Source organism: Sorex fumeus, unplaced genomic scaffold, assembly GCF_029834395.1.
Source record: "Sorex fumeus unplaced genomic scaffold, SorFum_2.1 ptg000039l, whole genome shotgun sequence".
NCBI lineage: Eukaryota > Metazoa > Chordata > Mammalia > Eulipotyphla > Soricidae > Sorex > Sorex fumeus.
In genome coordinates, this window is record NW_026606096.1 from 28,843,392 (window position 1) to 28,868,647 (window position 25,256).

At 38.2% G+C, this 25,256-nt stretch overlaps 1 protein-coding gene across 2 annotated transcripts in view; it reads left to right on the plus strand.

The window, feature by feature from the left end:
• LRBA (LPS responsive beige-like anchor protein) overlaps positions 1–25,256 on the plus strand; it is a 600,455-nt gene that overhangs the window by 37,462 nt on the left and 537,737 nt on the right. For both annotated transcript variants that reach the window (XM_056119139.1, XM_056119141.1), the window contains exons 2-3: positions 23,435–23,666; positions 23,888–23,988. In XM_056119139.1, coding sequence (XP_055975114.1) covers positions 23,435–23,666; positions 23,888–23,988 — 333 coding nt within the window. The remainder of the gene's footprint in view (positions 1–23,434; positions 23,667–23,887; positions 23,989–25,256) is intronic.

Sequence of the window (25,256 nt, forward strand, 5' to 3'; positions counted from 1 at the left end):
GAGCCCGCTCGAGCAAATTGATGAACAACGGGAACAGTGACAGTGACAGTGATATGTTATGATTAGAAAGAGATTGGTTGTGGGGCCGGAGAGAGAGTGCAGCTAGTAGGTTGTTCACCTTATACGCAGTCAACCAGAGTTCATCCCCAGCATCCCACGTAGTCCCCTGAGCACTGCCAGCAGCAATTCCTGAGTGCAGAGCCAAGAGTAACCCCCGAGCAGTGCCAAATGTGACCCAAAAAGCCAAAAAAAGAAAAAAGAAAAAAAAGTAGAAATGTTAAAATTTATATTTTAACATCATGATTTACAAAGTTGTTTCTGGCATTAAATGTTCCAATACCAGTCCAACACCACTGTGACCTTCTCTCTACCAGTGTTCCTAGTTATCCACCCCACCCCCAGCCCGCTCCCTTAGCATGCACAAATAGACTTACTTCATATTGTTTGTTACAGCACAAAGGCAAATGGAATGATCACAATTTAGATCAATAAAAGTCAATTTGTGGTAATTGTTATATCTCACAATCCAAATATTCTGAAATCAGTGATGCTCTGAAGTTATTGTTTGAGGATTTACCGGGCTGATTGATGCTAGTTGAGCCTTCTGTGTTAATGTTTTTGTTCATTGAGCTTGGTCTATGCAACTTTCCCATCATAATCATTAGCTGTGATCCTACTGTACTGACTGTACTGTGAAATTTGGAGTGCATGTGGCCACGCAGAGACCAGAGAGGGGTTTGGCAGGGTGATACCATTTCACCTAAACTCTTCAGTGCCACCCTCGAGAACATCATGCGACGACTGGAATGGGAAGGAATGGGAGTGAAGATAGACTGTCAGCAACTACACCACCTCCGCTTTGCTGATGACATCTTTCTAATAACACCAAACGTTAGCCAAGCGGCACAAATGCTGACCGACTTCAACTGTGAGTGTGGAAAGGTCAGACTCCAGCTGAATCTCACAAAGACAATGTTTATGAGAAACGGTCTCGTTCCTGATGTTCCATTCACTCTCAATGGGACAAACATCTCCGAATGCAACAGTTATGTGTACGTAGGTCGAGAAGTCAACATGCCGAATGACCTGGCACCTGAGTTGCGCAGGAGGAAGAGAACAGCTTGGAACACCTTCAGGTGCGTCGAAGAAATAGCTAAGAGGACGAAGAACCTCTGGCTCCAGGCACATCTCTTCGATTCCACTGTTCTTCCTGCATTAACATATGCCTCAGAGATCTGGGCCCTACAAAACCAGGATGAGAATGCTATTCCCGTCTCCCAAAGAGGAATCGAAAGAGCTATGCTTGGAGTATCACATTTCACTCAAATGAGAGAAAGAATTCGGAGTTCCGACCTCTGTTGTTAGTCAAGAATCAGGAACGCTGTCTGGCATTGAAAATCAGATGGGCTGGACACGTAATGAGATTTGGAGATGACCACTGGACTAGAGCCGTTACCGACTGGATTCCACGGGATGACAAAAGATCGCATGGCTGCCAGATGGTCAGACTTCTTTGTCAAGACCGTGAATGATCGGTTTGAGTGTCTTCGTGTTCCTAGAACGAACAGACACTGTTGGGCTACACTAGCATGCGACAGGGACAAATGGGAGACGTTATTGGCGCCCACTCGAGCATATTGATGATTTACGGGAAGTCAAGTGATCAAGTGATCAAGTGGCCACGCAGTCTAGGATCAATGGAGCCTGAATGATTTGATGGGTTGGCAGCTTGAGGAGGTTTGGTGGTGGAGCTGTGCTGTTTGTGTGTGGGAGGGTGTGGAGTGTGACTACAGGCTCTATTTCTTCAGGCAGAGAGGAGAGATCTACCTGTGAACATTTGATGGTGTTATGTTCCCTTCAAGATCAGTTGTGGAGTTGGGTGGCTTCTCTGCCAGAAAAATAGTTTTTATTGAAAGACATTTAGAGAAATAGGGGCGGGACATGGAGTGGGGAGAGGGATACATTTGTGTTTATAAAAGAACATGGTCCTCTCCAGAGTGGAAAAAGTCAGAGCCAAGTCTTTTTATGGGTTATTATCTTTGTAGCAAATATTTCTTTTAAGAATTAATGAACTTTATTTAATTTTTTTTAAAATTTTTTGCTTTTTGGGTCATACCTGGCAATGCACATGGGTTACTCCTGGTCCATGCATTCAGGAATTACTCCTGGTGGTGCTCAGGGGACCTTATGGGATGCTGGGAATTGAACCTGGGTTGAATGTGTGCAAGTCAAACACCCTGCCTGCTGTGCTATTGCTCCAGCCCCATAGAATTACTGAACTTTAATTAAATATGTGTTATATTGGTTAAGGGAAAATACCTTGGTTGATGAACCTGGGTTGGCTGCGTGCAAGGCAAACATCGTGCCTGCTGTGCTATTGCTCCAACTCCATAGAATTACTGAACTTTAATTAGATATGTGTTAATATTGGTTAAGGGAAAATACCCTGGTTGAGGCAGAAATAATTGTTCAGAGATCATATGAAGAGACCTAGACCTCAGACTTTTAATAGGCCTGATTTAAGTCACTGTTGAAACTGTCACTATATTTGATAGTATATAATATTCATGTTGCTGAATACATGTTTATGCTGCTCTGTGACATTAAGCATCGTAATTGACATTCCCACCAGCACTAGGTAGAGTGAGGAAAGAGTTCCCCACAAGAACCAGAGGAAGGGGAATATGCTTGCAAGAGAAAGGCGATTAAATCTTTGAGCACACTTTGGATGTAAGCTATCAACTTTGTTGCAGTTCTGTTTATATATTTATATCTGGAGAGACAGTACCTTACATTAAGTGACACAGCCTTCACTTTGTCACTGTGTTTGTGATATTGGCATGCCAAATACTCTCTCACATTAGTTTTTGTTCCTATAAAATGGGAACGATAATATCACCTCAGAGTCTTTGAGAATAATGCCTAACACATAGTTCCTTCCAGAATTTTCCTTTTGAGAAGCCTATAGTTTGATGGAGACAAGTCACGTAAAAAAAGAAAAAAACTAATAGTGGTTGGAGTGATAGCTCTTTAGGTCAGAGTCCATTCCCTGAATGCAGGAGGCTCAGGTTTAATCCCTGTTACTGCATGGTCCTTAATGCTCCCACGATTGACCTGTGAGCACTGAGCCAGAATTAACCTTGTGGCATGTGGTACTACTCCCAATAATCCCCCCCCCTCAAGGAAATGATAATAATAATCCAAAATATTGTGAGCTGAGCATGCTTTACAATCACTGTCATTGTCACTGTCTTCCCGTTGTTCATCGATTTGCTCGAGTGGGCCCAGTAACGTCTCCATTGTGACACTTGTTACTGTGTTTGGCATGTGGAAAATGTCATGGGGAGCATGCCACCTCCTGGTATTTGCAGGAGATGAAACCTACATTCTGAGCACATAAAATTTATCCTTCTGACACCTGTGTCTGTCTCCTTGGCTCTACCACATTTTCTTTTGTTATTTCTTCATGGACATTTAGATTATTTCCACATTTTGGATGTTTGAGTAGTGCTGAAATGAACATTGCAGTATTACCTAATTTCATTCCCTTTGAATAAATACCCAGAGGTGAGATTGCTTAATAATTTGTTATATTTTTAATTATGGAGGATAACTTTGATACTGGATTTTATAATGGCTCTACCATTTTTACTTTCTTAGTGTACAGAGTTCTAATTTTACCATTTCCTTTCTATTGCTTACTTTCTTTTTCTTTCTTGTAATCATTATCTTAAATGTGTGTGGTAAGTCTCATTGTGGCTTTTTCATTTCCCTCAGTGGGGTTGAATTTCTTTTCATAAAACTGTTGGTCTTTTTTTGAAATGAATATTTTTCAAGTCTGCAGTTCATTTGAAATTATGTTTCATAGAGTTGGAGTAATAGTACAGTAGTTGTGGTTGCACATTGTCAACCAGATTTGGTCCCTGGCCCCACATATTGTTTACTGAGCCCTGCCAGGAGTGATCCTTGAGCAGAGAGCCAGGAGTAAATCCTGAGCACAGCCAGGTGTCATCCAAAAAACAAACACAAATTAATTTTTATTTGGTCTATGTAGGAGCAGTTTTTTGTAAGTTTTTTTTTTATTTTTAATTTTGCTGTTGATTTGATAGTTTACGATTTTTACTGGAAGTTAGCCCCTTACTTGATATGTAGTTTGCAAGTATTTTCCTTTTATAAATTGACTTTTCAATTTGTTGATTCTTCCCTTTGTTCTACAGAATTTTTTCAGTTGCTGTAGATGTACTTAGTTACTTTTACTTTTGTTGCCTATTATTTTGGTGTTCACGCCAAAATTTCATAGCCAAGGCTAATGCCAATGAGCTTTTCTCTAATTTTGTTTGTTTGTTTCTTTCTTTCTTTCCTTCCTTTCTTCCTTTCTTAAGATGACTTCATTATGTATGATTCGATGTGCTGCAGTTCATCTAAAACTAATTATCTCTTTTTGAATTGGGCTGGAACTTTTATTATTTAATTATTTTAATTAATTAATTAATTTATTTTTGAGCCACACCTGGTGGTTCTTAGGACTTACTCCCTTACTCCTGGCTTTCCATCAGCGATCACTCCTGCTGGGCATGCATGAATCCAATACAAAGGAGAACACCAGATTTCTCTTTCATTGGAAAACTAAGTTCTTTCCTAAACTGTCATTAATACAGCTTCTGTTTTCACATTGATGAATTTCCCTGTAGATGAATATTGGCTAGAGAACAGGGAGGTAGCTCAAAGGGCTGGAAAACATGCTCTGTTTGTGAGTGCTTGTATTTGATCCTTGGCATGATCTAATGTCCTGCCCTCATGCTATCACCACCGGAGTGGTCCCTAGGCCCATTGAACACTGCTTGAAAGGCTCCCAAATATTATCAAGAATATTGGTTGAAATTATTACAAAGATCTAAAAGCTCATCTTTTATGGTACAATTTTAAAAATATGATCTAAACTTTGCTCTTCCTAGATTGAAATAAAAATAGTCTTTAAATTCTAAATCCTGAAATTTAACAGTGTAATTTAAAATGGATTGGAAGCATTGATGAGATGATAATGTAGAAGAACTAAGCTTGCTAAATAAATTAGAGATCCTAATATCTGTGTTATATTACTGTTTTAAGCAATCATAAATTCAAAATCAAATCCTGAAGTAATGTGCTTGATTATGGAATGCCTGACATTTTGCTATCTCTTTCATATTCTATGATGTTTTGATTCAGAGTAATGTAAGTTTAGTGGACTTCTGACTGGTTGTCAAACAGTGACAGATTTCTGATTTTTAAAATATGTCATTGCTATAAATCACTAGTTTGCTAGATTGAACTAGCAAGCTATTAAAGAACATGGCAGTATTTACTGTAGATAAATGCAAATTTAAAAAGGTTCTGTGTATGAAGGTTTAAGTGATTTATTAGCCTTCAGTGCACACATGAATCTGAAGTTATATAATGTATTTGGAAAATTTCATTTCCTGTTTGAAGGTTTAAATTTGCATATTTATTCTATAAAGCAAGTATTAGATCCAAGTCAATAGAATATGTAGTGAAAGAATATGATATCAATATGTGATTAATCATTTTAAAATATTTTATATGAAAAAGTTGTTGTTGGGAAAGTCATTAAATATACCAAATATTCCTTTTAAATCAGAGTAGGAGGGAGAATTTAATTAACTGGGAATGTGTATATTTTAGGTGACTTTAAAATTACTGATAACAGGATTTCCTTGTCCTTTAACTTGGCTCTCATTTCTTGTCTGTGATATAATCATTTAGGTTGATGTTGTTTTATCAATGAGAAATTTGTAGTGGAATAGGTAATTCTATGACAGACATGCCTCATACTATTATTTTTATTATTTTTTAATTAAATTTAAAAATTTTGACATCATTGTAGATCACATGCAATTTTAAGAAATAATAGAGATAACCCTTTTATCCTTGACTCACTTTCCTCTAGTCACAAAGTATTATAAATTTATAGTACTATTGATACTGATACAATCAAGATACAGAAAATTCCCATCCCATAATTTTTTTGGTTGCTGTTTTACTTATTTTATTGAATCTCTATGAATTACAAAGTTATTCATGAGTTAGTTTCAGGTTTCCAATGTTCCAACACCAGTTCTTTCACCGTTGTTCATCTCCCTCCGTCCCTAGTTTCCCTTCCATTGTCTCAGCCTGCTTCTATTGCAAACACGTTCATTTTTTCTTTTTCTTTTTTTCTTTTAGGCATGTTGGTTAACAGTACTGTTACTTACTGATAGGGTATAAAGCTTTATCACTTTTCCTCCTTTCAGTACCCAGTCCTCATCCAGTGTGATCACTTTCTTCTGTCATTGTCATAGTGGTCCTTTCCCTGACCCTCTTCCCCCACAGTGGCATGGACACGTTCTCCTGCTCTTGGTTTCTATTGTCTTTGGGCATTAGTTATTTCCTTACTATTTTTTTAATATCTTGCATATAGATCATTCTTATCTTGCCCTCTCCTTCTCATTTCACCCAGCGTGATATTGCTCCCTAGATTCATTCCTGTATCAACAAATTTCATAGCTTCCATCTTTTCTGTATGTTACTGTTTTAAAGCTGTTTTATCTGTGTTCCTCATGCATTCTTTCTAAGCCCCATAGCAACCACCAGTCTGTTCTCTACTACTATTAATTTTGACAGGTCAAAAATTTTGAAAGGAGCTCAGATAGAGTTTCCTCAAATAAAGGGTATTGGGAGAATCCTCTCAGGATGGGAGAAGCATGCTGAAAGTAGACTATAGACCAAACATGATTGCCACTCAATGCCTCTTTTGCAAACCACAGCACCCAAAAGGAGAGAGAGAACAAAAGGGAATGCCCTGCCACAGAGGCAGGGTGGGATTTTCACAAGGAGAGAGGGGGATGGGGGGGTGGGAGGAATACTGGGACCCGTGGTGGTGGAAAATGGGCACTGGTGGAGGGATGACTATTTGATCATTGTATAATTGAAATCCAAGCACAAAGATTTGTAAGTCTACAACTGTACCTCATGGTGTTTCACTAATAAAAATTTAAAAAAAAATTTTGAAATTATCTTGAGATATAATTGATGTCCAGCATAATGATTTCATCTTTCATACATTTCTAAGTGATCATTAAAGTATGCTCATTAGCTTTTATCACAAGTAGTTATAACTGTTTCCCTTATAATAATTGAGAGCTGTTAACCAACTTTCAGATGACTATATAGTATTACTATACTGTATAATGGGCTGGAGTGATAGCACAGCGGGTAGGTGTTTGCCTTGCATGCAGCCAACATGGCTGACCTGAGTTCGATTCCTCCGCACCTCTCGGAGAGCCCGGCAAGCTACCGGGAGTATCTCGCCCGCACAACAAAGCCTGACAAGCTCCACGTGACTATTCGATATGCCAGACACAGTAACAAGTCTCACAATGTTACTGGGCCCGCTTCAGCAAATCGATGAACAACAGGAGGACAGTGACAGTGACATACTGTATAATAATGCTATACATTATTTTGTGATGACATTTATTATTAAAAGTTTTTACCCTTTGATTCCTTTTATCTACATTCCATATCTATCTTATGACAACCACCAGTCTGTTGCTATGTATCTTGAGTTTTGGATTTATTATTTGTTTGTTTGTTTTTGGATCACAACCAGTGCTGCTCAGGACCGCTTCTGGCTCTATGCTCAGGGATCACTCCTGTCAAGACTCAGGAATCACATTGGATGCTGGGGATAGACCTGGGTTGGTGCATACAGGGCAAGAGCCCTACCTGCTATATATTGCTTTGGTTCCTGGCATTCATTATATTAGAATTAAGATTGCTAGCACAAGTAGAAGGTTGGTGGGGAGGGCAGTTAGGATGGAGAAGGGACCACTATGTTAATGATAGTGGGAAATGATCACTCTGGGCAAGAACTGAGTGCTGAGTCTAGGTAAGGTTTGGGCATTAGTTTTCCCTTACTGTCTTTTTATGTTTACCTGTCAGTACCTGTATTGCAAACCATAATGGGGGAGAGGTGGTGGCGGGAAGGAAACTGGGGACATTGGTGGTGGGAAATGTACACTGAAGGGATGGGTTAGGGATGGGTATTGAACATTTTATGACTGAAACCCAATCATGCACAGCTTTCTAATTGTGTATCTCATGGTAATTCTTCAAAAATCATTTCAAATTTAAAAATATTGTTTTGGTTTTTTAATTTTTAAAAAATTTATATGTGTATCATATTTTTGTCTTCTCTTTTACTTATTTTACTTAGAACTGTGTCTTCAGGGACCATCCATGTTGTCTCGAATGGCAGAATTTTATTTATTTTTCAGTGGCTTACGACTATTAAAAACCTTGTGTTATATACATTGTACACATGGAAACTGGAATTTACTAAGATTATTGTTGATAAGATATAGGAAATCATGATTTGGTCACAAGTTCTTCAGTGAATGAATGTGATTTAGGGGGGGCTTGATTGAATGAATCTCCCAGGTTGTGTTTTTTCACAAGGAGAGTAATGGTCTTTATACATAAGTAGTCAAGAGAATTTCAGTTATTTATTTTCTCCAGAAATGGACTAAAGAATTAATTATCTTAAAAGTAGAGAGTTTGTGTTTTGCTAAGAATCAGGTTTTAATTAAGCCAAATATATGAATAGGTACTCTTGAAAGGGGAAGCTTTCGGGGCATTTGTATACATTGGAATTAGGTATGTACAAGGTGCCTCAGAAAGTGACAGGGTTTTGTGGTGATTATAAATGCAGTAGGTAAATGTAGTTTGTTAGTTAAATTAATAAAGACTAAAAGATGATAGGATGAGAATTATATAAGGCATTGGGAAATGAGATATAGTTTTTTGTTGTGGTAGGATCTTAAGGAAGACAGTTCCATAGTTAAAAGTGACATAAACAACAAAAACCTAGAGTGTAAATCTTTCTGTGGATCAAGAATTAAGGATCACCATGATTCTACTCACCAGTCTGCCCCAAGAACACAGAAACACTTATTGGAAAAGACATATGTACACTTTAGTTAATTGTAGCACTATTTGCAATAGACACCATCTGGGAACAACCCAGTGCCCAACAACAGATAAAGTTATTTCTTTAAAGGATGGAATACTGATCAGCTGTGAGAAAAGATGAAATTTTGCAGTTTGCTGCAACTTGAATGGAATTGATGGTATCATGCTAAGTGAAGTAAGTCATAAATTAAAATACAAATATCAGATGATCTTGCTCATATATGGAGTATAAAGGAATAGAAAAATGAATTAGACAATCCCCAATGGAAATATGCCCTGAGACACAACCAATAGGACTGGGAAAGGGGAAGGGAATGTATGATAATGGTGAAGGTGTCTCAGCACACTGGTGTTGGGAGGATTAGTGTAGTAGCTCAGAAGTTTCAAAATAAGACTTTAAAATTGTAAACTGTGGTACCCCAATTTAAAAAAGCACTGTAGCATTGTCCTCCCATTTTTCATCAATTTGCTCGAGTGGGCCCAGTAACATCTCCATTGTGAGACTTGTTGTTACTGTTTTTGGTATATAGAATACATCACGGGTAGCTTGCCAGGCTTTGCCGGGCAGCTCGCTGGGCTCTCCGAGAGGGGCAGAGGAATCGAACCTGGGTCGGCTGCGTGTAAGGCAAATGCCCTACCCGCTCTGCTATTGCTCTGGCCCAGTTTAAAAAAAAAAAGGGAAAAGAACTAAGGATCTTAGTGTCAGATAATAAAGTGATTTAGAACTTTATCATTCCAATTTAGAAGTTGGAATGATAAAACAATAGTACTGTTCCTTTTAATTTAGATGTAAGTTATTGTTTTACATTAGTAAATTATGCTTATTTATTTTAATTTGTCTAATCCAGATTTGTTGAAGAAATTTTTTTGTTGGCAAAATTTATTTTTTGTTAAGAATTTTTTTTTCCAAATTTGTTGGCAAAAATTTCACTAGCAAGAGAAATACACAGCTTTGCTGTTACTATTCAGTGTAATGATATCCTCAGAGAATATTCACAGCTGTTGTGAGTTTTGTATCCTTATGTAAGAAGCCAGGGATTAACTTAGATGTGTATTCTTTTTTATGAGAAAAATATCTATACTTACTTTTCAGTAAATTTAAGTCCTTGAGGAGTACAGCATCATGTGCATTCTGTGACCAGCTGCCTTAGTGTGAAGGTTGCTTGGAACTTGACTAGAACAATGCCACTGTTTTTATGGACAAGAGTGGCATTTCCTCATAAAAGTAAAGTAAAAGGCCCTCCCGTTGATCGTCGATTTGCTCGAGCGGGCCCAGTAACATCACCATTGGAGACTTTGTTGTTACTGTGTCTGGCATATCGAATACCCTCGGTAGCTTGCCGGGCTCTCCGAGAGGGGCGGAGGAATCGAACTCGGGTCGGCCATGTTGGCCGCTTGTAAGGCGAACGTCCTACCCGCTGTGCTATCGCTCCAGCATCATTATGCTTTTGCTTGATTTGCCAAACTCTGTTCGTTTGACAACTGTGTTGTTCTTTGTTTTGTACATGTGTAAGTACATCTCTTACCTAGGTAGAATTCAGTTTCATCACAAGCATAAACTTTTTAATTTTGAGAAGAACTGTATGCTCCTATGGTTCCAGAGACCCCACGTATAGACAGCAAAAATGGGCGCAGTTAAAAAGTCATAATATAGATGCAGAGAAAGCATTTGACAAGATACAGCACCCCTTTCTGATGAAAACCCTAGCCAAAATGGGTATAGAGGGGACCTTCCTCAACATAATTAAAGCCATCTACCACAAGCCTACAGCAAGCATCATCCTCAATGGGGAAAAACTGAGAGCCTTCCCTCTAAGATCAGGGACGAGACAAGGATGCCCACTATCTCCACTGCTGTTCAATATAGTACTGGAAGTACTTGCAATAGCGATTAGGCAAGAAAAAGATATTAAGGGCATTCAGGTAGGAAAGGAAGAAATCAAGCTCTCACTATTCGCAGATGATATGATACTCTACTTAGCGAACCCAATAACCTCCACCAAAAAACTCCTAGAAACAATAGACATGTATAGTAAAGTTGCAGGCTATAAAATCAATACCCAAAAGTCCATGGCTTTCCTATACACAAACAGTGAGAGAGAAGAAAGCAACATGAAAAAAACAATCCCGTTCACAATTGCGCCCCAGAAAATCAAGTACCTAGGAATCAGCTTAACTAAGGAAGTAAAGGACCTGTACAAAGAAAACTACAAAACGCTACTTCAGGAAATAAAAGAGGACATGAGGAAATGGAAAGATATCCCCTGCTCATGGGTCGGGAGACTTAACGTTGTCAAAATGGCAATACTACTGAAAGCATTGTATAAATTCAATGCAATCCCTATAAGGATACCCATGACATTCTTCAAAGAAATGGAGCAAACACTCCTGAAATTTATATGGAACAATAAGCCCCCACGAATAGCTAAAGCAATTCTTGGGAAAAAGAAAATGGGAGGAATCAACCTCCCGAATTTCAAACTGTACTACAAAGCAGTAATAATTAAAACAGTATGGTACTGGAACAAAGGCAGAACTGCAGACCAATGGAACAGGGTTGAATACACTGACATCTCCCCTCAATCATATGATCATCTAATCTTTGATAAAGGTGCAAGTAATGTGAAGTGGAGTAAGGAAAGCCTCTTTAACAAATTGTGCTGCATCACTGGACGGCTACATGCAAAAAAATGGGCTCAGAACTCTGCCTAACACCATGTACAAAAGTAAGATCAAAATGGATTAAAGACCTCAACATCAGACCAGAAACCATAAGGTACATTGAAGACAAAGTTGGCAAAACCCTCCATGACATTGAAGCTAATGGTATCTTCAAAGATGCCACGCCACTGACTGAGCAAGTGAAAACAGAGATAGATAAATGGGACTATCTTAAACTAAGAAGCTTCTGCACCTCCAAAGAAACAGTGACCAAAATACAAAGACAGTCTACAGAATGGGAAAGGATATTCACCGAATACACATCTGACAAGGGGTTAATATCCAGGATATACAAAATACTGGTTAAACTCCACAAGAAGAAAACATCCAACCCCATCCAAAAATGGGGCAATGAAATGAACAGAAACTTTCTCAAAGAAGAAATCCGAATGGCAAAAAAGCACATGAGAAAATGCTCTACATCATTAATCATCAGGGAGATGCAGATCAAAACCACAATGAGATACCATCTCACACCTCAGAGACTGGCCCACATTCAAAAGAGCAAAAGCAACCGATGCTGGCATGGATGTGGCGAGAAAGGGACACTCCTTCACTGTTGGTGGGAATGTCGACTGGTTCAGCCCTTCTGGAAAACAGTATGGACGATTCTCAAAAAATTAGAAATTGAGCTCCCAGCAATACCACTCCTGGGAATATATCGCAGAGAGGCAAAAATGTATAGTCGAAGTGACATCTGCACTTGTTTGTTCATTGCAGCACTCTTTACAATAGCCAGAAACTGGAAGAAACCTGAATGCCCAAGAACAGATGACTGGTTAAAGAAACTTTGGTACATCTACACAATGGAGTACTATGTAGCTGTTAGAAAAGATGAAGTCATGAAATTTACATACAAGTGGTACAACATGGAAAGTATCATGCTAAGCGAAATGAGTCAGAAAGAGAGGGATAGACATAGAAAGATTGCATTCATCTGGGGGATGGATATAAAGTAACAAAATATGAGATTAATACCCAAGAATAGCTGAGATCAGCACCAGGAGGATTACTCCATAGCTTAGAGGCTAGCCGGGCATTCTAGGGGAAAGGGCAGCTCAGATAGAGAAGGGAGCACCAAATAAAGGGTGTTTGGAGGATCCTCCCAGGAGGGGAGATGCATGTCGAAAGTAGACTATGGACTGAAAATGTTTGCCACTCAATGCCTCTTTTGCAGACCACAACACCCAAAAGGAGAGAGAGAGAACACAGGGGATTGCCCTGCCACAGAGGCAGGGGGGGGTGGGGGGGATATTATCCATGGTGGTGGAAAATGGGCACTGGTGGAGGGATGGGTATCTGATCATTGTATAATCAAAACCTAAGCACAAAAAATTGTAAATCTACAAAAAAAAAAAAGTCATAATAGCACAGCGGTAGGGCGTTTGCCTTGCACACAGCCAACATGGCCGACCCGAGTTCAAGTCCTCTGCCCCTCTCGGAGAGCCCGGCAAGCTACCGAGAGTATCTCGCCCGCAAGGCAGAGCCTGGCAAGCTCCCCGTGAAATATTCAATATGCCAAACACAGTAACAACAAAGTCTCAATGGAGACGTTACTGGGCCCGCTTGAGCAAATCGATGATCAACGGGAGGGTCTTTACTTTACTTTATTTTAATGTTGGTTAACAGAGAAAAATCAAATCTTACAAATTTAGGTACTCATTGTCACAACACGGTATAATTCTCTTTTGTTTTTCCTATGTACTTGTGATTTTAGCTTATATTACAAAACATTAAGGATGAAAATGTACTCTGTTCCTAATTTTCTTATATTCTGTTTTTTTTCCTACTGAATTTTACATTGTTCCCTTTAGTCAGTGGATTTTGCTTTTGCTTTTCTTTAGCCTTTGATATAAATGACTTGAACTTAATTACTTTCTGGGTTTACTTTAAACTTTAGATATAGTAAGACTAGCAAGACATACAGTGTAAGACATCCTTTGGTATGGTTTTATAAAATCGACATGTAGTATGTTTGTGTACCTATTCCATGTACGACATGTATGTCTCTACATGCCCCAATCAGCATATTCCAAAAGTTCCCTCATGATTTTTGTGAGTGTGTGTTTGTGTATGTGTTTGTGTATGGATTCTGTTTCACAATCCTGTTTCCTGAAAGTCACATGTCTACTTTCTCTCTTTATATTTTTGGCTTTTCCCGAATGTCCTATAAAAGGAATCATATAAGATATAGCATGTGTGTTTTGTGTCATTGATTCAGCATTTTTTTGAGATTGATTCAAACTGAGGTCAGCTGTGTGAAACCACCAAACTGGCCCCTATCTTACACTGTGTGTATTTAATCTGTGTGTGTGTGTGTGTGTGTGTGTGTGTGTGTGTGTGTGTGTACATGCACGCATGTGCTCTCAGGATTGAACCTGTCAATCTCTGTCTTCGCTGTTACATGGAGAAAAATATAGTTTACTTCTGAGATAAAGCTCTTTGTATACATTATGTTAAATGTTTATATTATTTCCAGTGAATTTTACTAAAGTTCTTATGTATTCTAATTCATATTAAAAGCAAAACCTTTTCTGGACTGGAGAGATAGCTCAACAGACCGAGCACATGCTTTGCATGCCATTGCTCTAGTTTGATCCCAGGTGCCATTTGATCATACGGATACTGCCAGAAGCCACCTTTGAGCACTGCTGGGTATGCCCCATAGCAAAGCAAAAAAAAAAAGACAAAAAATATTAGAACCTTTTCTTATGTGTATTTCATATTGATAAACATTTTCTCTATGTCAATAGTAAAGACAGAAATTAAAGCGTTCCAAGTGAGAGAATTATTATTATATAAGGCAGATTTGAGGGACCAGAGGGATAGTACAGTGGGTAAGGCACATACAGTGCTTGGGACCAACCTCAGTTCCATCAGAAGCATTTGATATGAAAGTAGACATGACATGACATTACCAGAATATGCTGATCATATTACCACTGATCTGTATTCTTAAATTTTACGCAAAATTTGTATTGTGGTGCTTTTTTATTCCAATTCCAAGGATCATCATTGATGATAATGAGGAAATGATTAGTTACTATAGTGGACCATAACATTTTTTCTTCTTTTCAGTGTTTTTTGTTGTTGTTGTTGGGATCTTTCTGTTAAACACTTATCAGACCTTTTTATAGCACTGTAGCACTGTCCTGTTGTTAATCCATTTTGCTCAAGCAGGCACCAGTAACGACTCCATTGTCAGACTTGTTGTTACTGTTTTTGGCATATCAAATCCATCACAGGTAGCTTGCCAGGCTTTGCCCTGTGGGCGAGATACTCTCTGTAGCTTGCCTGGTTTCCCGAGAGGGATGGAAGAATCGAACCTGAGTCTGCTGTGTGCAAGGCAAATGCCCTACCTGCTGTGCTATTGCTCCAGCCCAATTGGTCCTCTTCATACGTATTTTGTATTTGTTTGTTTTCTATTTTCTTTCTCTTCTTTTTGGGAATTGCCTCAATTCCATCTTTCCATTTTCCAGTTGTTTATTAAATTCTTTCACATCTACTTTTAACCTCTCTCCTGAATTTTTAAACGTCAATGACTTTTTGAGGTGGGAGTCTCCCCAGCAATTCTCAAGGAGCCATTCCTGGTGCTTTTTGGTGTAGTGTAGCCTTGCCAGTATGAGGGTTTGGTGCTTGGGCTGGGTATGCTGTGCTGCTTGGGCCTGATAAGTTGGGGACCACAGGGCCTCGCCTCCAGTGTTCGAGCATGTGATGCTGGGGATGTGCTTTATGAGTTGAGTCTTATTCCTGGTCCCTCATGGTTGGTTGTTTTCTAGGCATGTTCATGAGTCCATATTGGGGTATCTGGCAGGCAACATAAAAACTGAGCCCCATGGAATACTGAGGTGCATGTGATGCTTTCACATACCTGCCGTAGTGCTCTGGAGACTGTACAGTTAGTTGTGGCACCAGGGCTCCACAGTAGCAGGGAACCAGCACATGCACATTATACCATGTGTTTGGTTCTTGTTGACAAAATTCTAAAATTTGGGTGCATAGCTTAAACAGCAGAAATTTTATTGTCTCCAATTTATTGAGTCCTTGGAGTCCAAAATATATGTGATCCTTTCTGAGGACTGAGAGACAGTGTGCTTCACTTCCTTCTTTTCTAGTTCCTGGTGGTTGCTGGAAATATTTGGCATTCTTTGTATTTTAAGGTGTATCACTGCCCAGTCTTTGTCTTCATATTTACATGGTGTTTTTCCTATCTCTTTATCACCAGTTTTTCTCTTTATAAGTAGTATAGGATTAGGGCCTACCCTCATGACCTCATTTTAATTACATTATTGGCAACTCAATTTCCAAGTGAGGTCACGTTCTGAAGTATTTGGCTTTTTAAGATTTCATTCAACTTAAGAACTTGGGTGTGTGGGGCCTGAGAGATGGCATTGTGGCAAAAAGTACCTTTCTTGCAAGTGTAAGGCCTCAAGTTGCCTGTTGCTGCTCACATGTGTTGGTGAATCTGCTATTTGGGATTCCTGGTGCTGCACCAAAGTGTACAATCTCCAGAGCACTATAGTTAGGGTGTGAGAGCATCATAACTAGGGTCTGTGACCATCATAGGACACTGCAGCTAAAGGTGTGTGAGCACTGTGACTAGAAGTGCGAGCCCTGAAAACACATGCCTGCTCATTGTAGTGACCCTTGGGGAGTACCAACACTATAAGGGTCAATCCAGTGAACTTATGTGTGTGCACCACAGTGAAGAGTGACTTCCAGTGAGCACTGAGACTGATTGTGGGAGTACCACATCCAAGTGTTTTTGTGACTCCTGGCCAGTACAACAACAAAAATAATTTAGAATGATGGCGTTTAATTCACAATTGGATTAAACTATTTTAGTGGTGGTATAGAACAGTAGGGGTAGGTAGGAATGGGGCTGTGTCACTTCAGATGTTTAATTTTTTTTAATTTCTGAGAAAATGCAACTAAGCATTATATACTTATATGTATACTATATACCTATATGACATAAATATAATGCATATTTATGTTTATATCTTATATGTAGCACATATATGATGCAGCACATATAAGATAAATATGTGTATATATGTATACACACATCCAGTTATATATTATGTAAGCATATGTTAGTGAGGGTAGTTTTCAGCTGATATAATAATTAGATCCCAAATAACAGTGGGCGTTAATCAAGGTTGGGGGTATTTGTTCCTTAGGTAAAAGTTTGAGTAGTTAAATGTTCCAGTGCTACTGAAGCAGGATCCATAGATCTTTCTAGATCCAAGTAGCTCTTTCTGTATCTTTCTAGATCTGTAGATTTTTCTAGATCTCTACTAGATCTTTCTTCTCTTTTCTTCAAGAGAAGACTTAGAAAATTTATTCAAAGATGGTAACTCTGGTTCTTGCTAGTATTTCACCATCATATGTGAGAGGAAGGAGGCAAGTTGCAAAGGTAAATTATGTCTCTGTCTTCAAAGAGTATACAGAAGTTGTTCATACTACAACTAACAATATAACAATATAACATAACAATGTTTGTCCTCATTGTTCAGAACTGGGTCACATGGTTATAACCTCTTCAGAGAACTTCAATGAACACTAGAAAGTTAGGCCTTTTGCCTGGGCTCATGTACCTAGTTAACCATGCTTTATTATTAATTTTAGGGGTGGGGAACGGGGCCATACTTGGTGATGCTCAAAACTTACTCCTGACTTTTGCTTCGGAATCGCTTTTGGTGATGCTTGGGGAACCATATGTGATGCTGGAAATTGAATTGGGTCAGTCATATGTAAGGCCAATTCCTTAACCCGTATACTGTCTCTTAGTCCCACACTATTATTTTGAAAGAAGATGAAAATTTACATGGGAGACATCACAGTTCATGTCAGAGCTTTGTAATTTTTCCTCAATTTCTCCTTTTTAATATTTTTGATGACTGTAAATATATCTGGAATGATGTTCATTTAGGAATTGATTCTGAGATTTGCACTTTTAGAAAGTAAATATATCTTTGGGGGCTGGAGCAATAGCACAATGTGTAGGGCATTTGCCTTGCACGTGACCGACCGGGTTCGATCCTCAGCATCCCATATGGTCTCTGGAGCAATGCAGGAGTGATTCTTGAGTGCAGAGCCAGGAGTAACACTTGTGCATTGCCAGGTGTGAACCAAAAAGCAAAAAAAAAAAAAAAAAAAAAAAAAGAAAGTAAATATATCTTTGAAAGATGCAGATAAAAGCATGTAGAATTCATATTACCAGTGAATAGACAAGTTCAGAGGAAAAGATGATTTTTCACAAAAATAGAAAATAACTAGTTAGGTGCATAAGTTGTCCTGTATTTTGTGTACTTTTTCTTCTTCCCTCTCTCCCAGTTTCCCTCCCTCCCTCCCTTCCTCCTTTCCTTGACAGTTATTATTGAACAAAATTTATTTAGATGTGTTTATATGTGTGGAGGGAGGTGGAGATGGAAAGAGAGGGATGCCTGTTCAAAAGAGAACATAGACTTCTCCAGAATGGAAAAATGTGGAGAGTAAATACTGTGTTCAAGAGAGAACACGGACATGAAAGAGCAAGCTCTTTGCACTTTTTCTGCTATTGTTACACATAGTTTTTTAGGAAGCATTTAGCAAGTTCTGTGGAAAATACAGTTTTGAATTGAAATATTTTTTTCTTTTTTTGGTGTGTGTATTGCAGTTCTTTTGGTTTGAAGATAAATATTTTGATCTTGTATGTGTCTTGATTTTCTGAAAGTATCAGTTACTTTGGTTCACTGATTCATTTCAGTTTAGTGTGTTTTATTAACATAAGCATTGAGGAAAAAATTATGCCCAATTAAAATCTTAATATAAAATTGTGAAGATTTATTTGGATTCTTTAGATAATACACTTTAAAATTTCTGTAATCTTGTACATTAAACTGTAACCTATAGAAAGCATGTTTTGCCACCCTGAAGGTTGCTATAAAAATTGTTTATGAAGTTCAGGGCAAGAGTAAAATATGTTGAAATAAATAGAGAGTTTTGAAAAATGTTCTATATAGCAAAGGAGACCAAATCATGCTAAAATGCAGAAAAAGACTATACATCAGTTTCTAGGCTACATTATTCAAAAAAATACAACCATAAAAAAGGTAATAAGATTACATTTTCACATTTCATGGCTTGTAAAGTGCATTAGGCTGCTCAGATATTCATAATTTACTGTGACATTTGGGAAGATTACATTTTGTAGTGCAGAGCCATTACTACAGCTCAGATAATAACTAGCCAATGCCTGGACCTGGATTATGATCCCTGTCATTGGAAACAAATTTGTGTTTTGAAGGTTGATCAGCTTCAAATAACTATTAGAAAGGGTTAACATGACATACTGTAGACCCTGTGCATGCTTTTTAGGTATAATAGATATGCATACATATAGTATATCAAATATGCCACACATTTGTATGTACCAATTTTTGCCATCAATTTTTTCCTTGAAAGGCATATTTTATAATATTTAATGCAATGGAGAAGCACTTGTCTGTATACTGCTTTCACAGTATAAGCTCAATTTAAGAGAGGTTGAAATATTTGGGGTTTTTTGGAAATTACTTAAAAAATTAATTCTAAAGCTTCTTGAGAAGTGGTAATAATCACAGATCAAACTGAAAGGTTGATGTAAGTAATATTAAGGTGAAGGTTAGGTCTCTTACTGTAACTAGGTATTTTACCTATTGGAGAACTGAATAAATGGTATAAACTAAAATCCTTTTTTTAAAAAAATTTTTATTAGTGAAACACCATGAGGTACAGTTGTAGACTTACAAATTTTTGTGCTTGGGTTTCAATTATACAATGTTCAAGCACCCATCCCTTCACCAGTGCCCATTTTCCACCACCACTGATCCCAGTATCCCTCCCACTCCCCAAACCCCCCCCCCCCCCCCCCCCCCCCCCCCCGCCTCTGTGGCAGGACATTCCCTTTTGTTCTCTCTCTCCTTTGGGGTGCTGTGGTTTGCAAAAGAGGCATTGAGTGGCAATCATGTTTGGTCTATAGTCTACTTTGAGCATGCATCTCCCATCCTGTTAGGATCCTCCCAACACCCTTTATTTGGTGCTCCCTTCTCTATCTGAGCTGCCTTTCCCCCTAGCATGTGCGACTGGCCTCCAAACCATGGAGTGAACCTCCTGGTACTTATCTTGGCTATTCTTGGGTGTTAGTCTCCTATTTTGCTACTTTTGTGTTCCCCAGATGAGTGCAGTCTTTCTATGTCTGTCCTTCTCTTTCTGACTCATTTTGCTTAGCATGATACTTTCCAGGTAGTACCACTTGTATGTAAATTTCATGACTTCATCTTTTCTAACAGCTACATAGTACTCCATTGTGTAGATGTACCAAAGTTTCTTTAACCAGTCATCTGTTCTTGGGCACTAGATTCTGGCTATTGTAAAGAGTGTTGCAATGAACAAACAAGTGCAGAGGTCACTTTGACTGTACTTTTTTGCCTCTCTGGGATATATTCCCAGGAGTGGTATTGCTGGGTCAAATGGGAGCTCAATTTTTAATTTTTTGAGAATTGTCCATACTGTTTTCCAAAAGGGTTGAAACAGTCGGCATTCCTACCAGCAGTGTAGGAGGTTCTCTTTCTTACCACATCTGCGCCAACACCAGTTGCTTTTGTTCTTTTGGATGTGGGCCAGTCTCTGTGGTGTGAGGTGATATCTCATTGTTGTTTTGATCTGCATTTCCCTGATGATTAATGATGTAGAGCATTTTCTCATGTGCCTTTTTGCCAGTCGGATTTCTTCTTTGAGAAAGTTTCTGTTCATTTCGTCTCCCCATTTTTTGATGGGGTTGGATGTTTTCTTCTTGTGGAGTTCAACCAGTACTTTGTATATCCTTGATATCAACCCCTTGTCAGATGTGTATTCGGTGAATATCCTTTCCCATTCTGTAGACTGTCTTTGTATTTTGATCACTGTTTCTTTTGAGGTTGCAGAAGCTTCTTAGTTTAAGATAGTAAAACTAAAATCTTTATTATTCTCAGATGCTGTATCCTTTTCCAGAGGCAATGAGTAGTTTTTTTTTCTTTTAATATATTTGTAGACGTCTGTCTGTATCTATCTACTGTCTACTATCTATCTATATATGGGTGTAGATGTATATATATGTATGTATGTTTCATATTCTAATTGTAGCTTCCTTCCAACTTTATTTTCTCTTTTTGGTTTTTTGGTCACGCCTGGTTTTGCTCAGGGTGTATTCCTGACTCTGTGCTCAGGGATCATTGCTGGTGGGCTTGGGACCCTATAAGTGCTTACACAGCTCAAGGCAAGCACCCTATCCACTGTAGTATCATTCTGGCCCCAGTCACACTTTATTTTTCACCGTGATTTTTCTCACCTATATAGTTTAGAGATTTAAAAATTTTAATATGTAGATGGTATTGCCTCTTTTCAGTGATCATACCAAATTATGTACAACTTTTACTCACCATTAAAGTGTTTCTCTTGGGGCTGGAGTGATAGCACAGCGGGTAGGGTGTTTGCCTTGCACGCAGCCAACATGGTCAACACAGGTTCGATTCCTAGCACCTCATATGGTCCCCTGAGCACCGCCAGGAGCAATTCCTGAGTGCATGAGCCAGGAGTAACCCCTGAGCATCGCCGGGTGTGACCCAAAATGCAAAAAAAAAAGTGTTTCTCTTTCTTTTTTCGGTGGGAGGCAGGCACTATTTTTTGTTTGTTTGTTTTTTAAATATATTTTCTACTAAAAAGTACTAAAGTGAAATTCTTGTATCCAAGTATCATTATTTAAATGTATCATCTATAGAATAAATGTTTAGTTGTATAGGTTGCCATTTGTGGTTGACTTCTATTTATCGTCGTATTTTGGGATAGGTTGATATTGTTAACTGTATCAGTAGTTCCATTACCAGTTATTATTTGGAGGGCCAGGCTCATTGGTGCTCAGGACTTACTCCTGACATTGTGCTCAGGGATCCCTCCTTGTGGAGCACAAGGGACCATTTGTGGTACCGGAGATCTAACCTGGGTCAGCTAGCTGTGTACAAGGCAAATATTTTAGCTTCTTTACTGTCTCACTGATCTCCAAATACTTTTTTCAACTATAGTAAAATTCAAATCGAAGCTCTTTGGTGTTCTAGATATCTATCATCTGAAATGTAATTCACACTCTTCTGTTCTGAGGCTTCTATATGTTGGTGCCCTCTTACTAACTCTGATACGTGTATCTTTTGAGTAACGCCAAACGATTGTGATGCTACTGCATCTTATGTTCCTGACTTTGACAATCAGTTTTCCTACTTGAGCATAATGTTGGCTTTTTAGATCAATTAATGTGGAAGGAATAATAGAAATATAAAACTTTTATTTAACAACACCATAGTAATAACAATTGCAATTAAAATCTATCTATTGATTCTGAAAAGTGCAAGAAAATTTCATCTGCATAGTTTCAAAATATTTGCTACAAGGGACTTAGTAAATAATTAAGTTTGTTGTACTGGGGATTGAACTCAGGACCTTAAACATATGAGACTTGAACCCTACCACTGAGCTTGGCCATGCTTACTGAAAAAAAAAAAGAAATTCTGAAATTGGAAAAAAATCAGATACACAGTACTTTAAAAAAGGTGCTCCAAGTAACTTTACCAGTGGGGAAGCATATTGAAATGAGATGATGGACTGAATAGGGCATGTATCACTCCTGGGTATTTTGCCAAAAAGATGCATACTTTGGACTTAAGCATGGCATAATTTTTATATTTCTGACAGTTAAAGATGGAAGCTTAGCAAATAACTTTAATTCTTTATATTATTGTTAAAATTTCAGATTTTGTCCCTTTGTAGGAGGGAGCTGCGGTGTGATAGCAAAGTGAGGGATGGGTCATGGCAGTTCTTTCGAATGGATTTTCTGAAAGCATTATTAATAAAATAAATCTTGGATGTATGACTAATTATGTTTAAGTTATCTTAATTGTTGATAGGAAAGGTAAGGGATCCTTATTGGTAGATATAATAAATCAGTAATTTGGCATATATACTTAAAGTTTTGTGACCATTCTGAACCTTTTTCAGTTGTTCTTTTTCATTATCAGCTTATACCTTCTGTCAGGAGTGATAGATCTTTACATTGTTTTGGCTGCTACATAATTTATGAATTAAATATTGAATTAGAAGCAATTACAGAACTAAGATCGTAGTATCAGGCCATTATGTAGTTATTTACTTAACAATTTATTTTTATTAAAAATATTTTTATATTTTAAATGTTACTTCATTTTAAGCTATTTGATTGGAAGATTTCTTTAGAAATATGTAATATGTTAAACAGTCACGGTCCTCCCGTTGTTCATCGATTTGCTCGAGCGGGCCCAGTAACATCTCCATCATGAGACTTGTTGTTACTGTGTTTGGCATATCGAATACGTCACGGATAGCTTCCCAGGCTCTGCCGTGCGGGCGAGATACTCTGGGTAGCTTGCCAGGCTCTCCGAGAGGGGCGGAGGAATCGAACTCGGGTCGGCCTTGTTGGCTGCTTGTAAGGCAAACGCCCTACTGCTGTGGTATCGCCCCAGCCCAATATGTTAGACATTTTGTTTAAAGAAACTTATTGTTGTAGGTGATAGTGAAGAGTATGTTTGGTAGTTAGTTATTATTAATCTGAATCTTTGTAGCATGTGATTGAACAATTGCTGATACTTTTAATTTTTTTTTATTTCACCCTGGAAAGCTTGTTGGAGGGCAGTTTGATTTGGAAATGAATTTTATTATTCAAGAAGGTGAGAGTATCATCTGTATGGTGGATCTACTGGAAAAATGTGATATTACTTGCCAAGCAGAAATCTGGAGCATGTTTACAGCCATACTGAAGAAAAGCATACGGAATCTTCAAGTCTGCACTGAAGTTGGCCTTGTAGAGAAAGTGCTTGGGAAAATTGAAAAAGTTGACAATATGATAGCAGGTATCACCTTTTTCTATTGTGGAATGAATAGATATGGAAAAACAGTTTGACTCTTAACTACAGCATTTTAACTTAGCAATTATGAGCTGAGAAATATTTAAGCACTAATACATATATAGAACTATGGTGTTTTTTTTAAGTAAGACTAGAATATTTTAATTCTTTAACAAATATAAGTAGCTTAATTATTATTTTTGTTTTATTTTGTTTTTTTTTTTCAGATCTTTTAGTTGATATGTTGGGAGTGCTGGCTAGCTATAATCTGACAGTTCGAGAACTAAAGCTATTCTTCAGTAAACTTCAAGGAGATAAAGGACAATGGGTAAAAATAAACCAAAAACCTTACATTATCTTTGGTAATCTGAAATGTTTACACACCATGTGCACATTATTAGCTTTATACTATTTCACAGTCAAAATGTCAAAATGAGTGTTTGGAGAGTGATAGCATAGTGGGTAGGGCATTTGCCTTGCATGAGGCTGACCCCGGGGCCCGGGTTCGATTCCTCCATCCTCTCGGGAGCCTGGCAAGCTTCCCGTGACTTAGTCGATATGCCAAAAACAGTAACAACAAATCTCACAATGGAGACGTTACTGGTGCCCACTCGAGCAAATCGATGAACAATGGGAGGACAGTGCTGTAGTGCTTAGTTTTTTTGCCAGACCAAATACAGGTGCAAATTAAGAGATGTAGGTTTCTTTCATTTCATTTCATCATCCTGTTATTCGTCGATTGCCTCGAGCAGGCCCCAGTAATGTCTCTTTCATCCTAGCCCTGAGATTATATTCAAGCTCTTTAGGAGAATGAGACCCATCATTGTTACTGGTATTTGGCATATTTGGTACGCCACGGGGAGTTTGCCAGCCTGTGGGCAGGCTACTTTCGATAGCCTGCAAGTTTGTCCAAAGTAATTTGGACTAATTTGGCTTTTTCCCAAATTGCTTCTCCATGAATATTCTAAATTTACTAGAGGAAAGAATAAGGAGAGAGAGGGACTGGGGCTATAACTTAGTGGTAGAAGAAATGTCTTGCGTGTATGAAACCCTGGTTTCTGTCTCCTGCTTACTTTTCTGGTCTCCCTGTCTTCACCCCTCCTCAAAAAAAGAAAGAAAAAGAGAGTAGAGAGTAAGGACTGAAAGAAAAGTGTTAGGTAGGTTTCTTCTGATTTTGCTTCTTTTCAAAGTAACACAATTTGTTATGTGCCTGCCGAAGGGGAGGCTGGGGGAAAGCTGGAAAATTAGAGACACTGGTGGTGGGATTGTTTCAAGAAACATTATATACCTGAAACAATTCTTTTATAAACAACTTTTTAAATCATGTGTCTTAATAAAAATTAAAAAATATTTTGACATATCTCTGTATATCTTAATATTAAGCATCATAAAATTGAATAATAACAAGTATATCTTGAGATAAGGTTATTTTAATCCTGTATGCTGTTGGTTGGATTTAAAAAGTTTTGCCAGCGGCTAGAGGGAAATTGTAGCAGTTAAGTTGTTTGCTTTGAATGGGATTGACCCAGATTTGATATCTGACATCCCAAATGATCCCTTAGCCCTGCCAGGGAGAGATCCCTGAACACTGAGCCA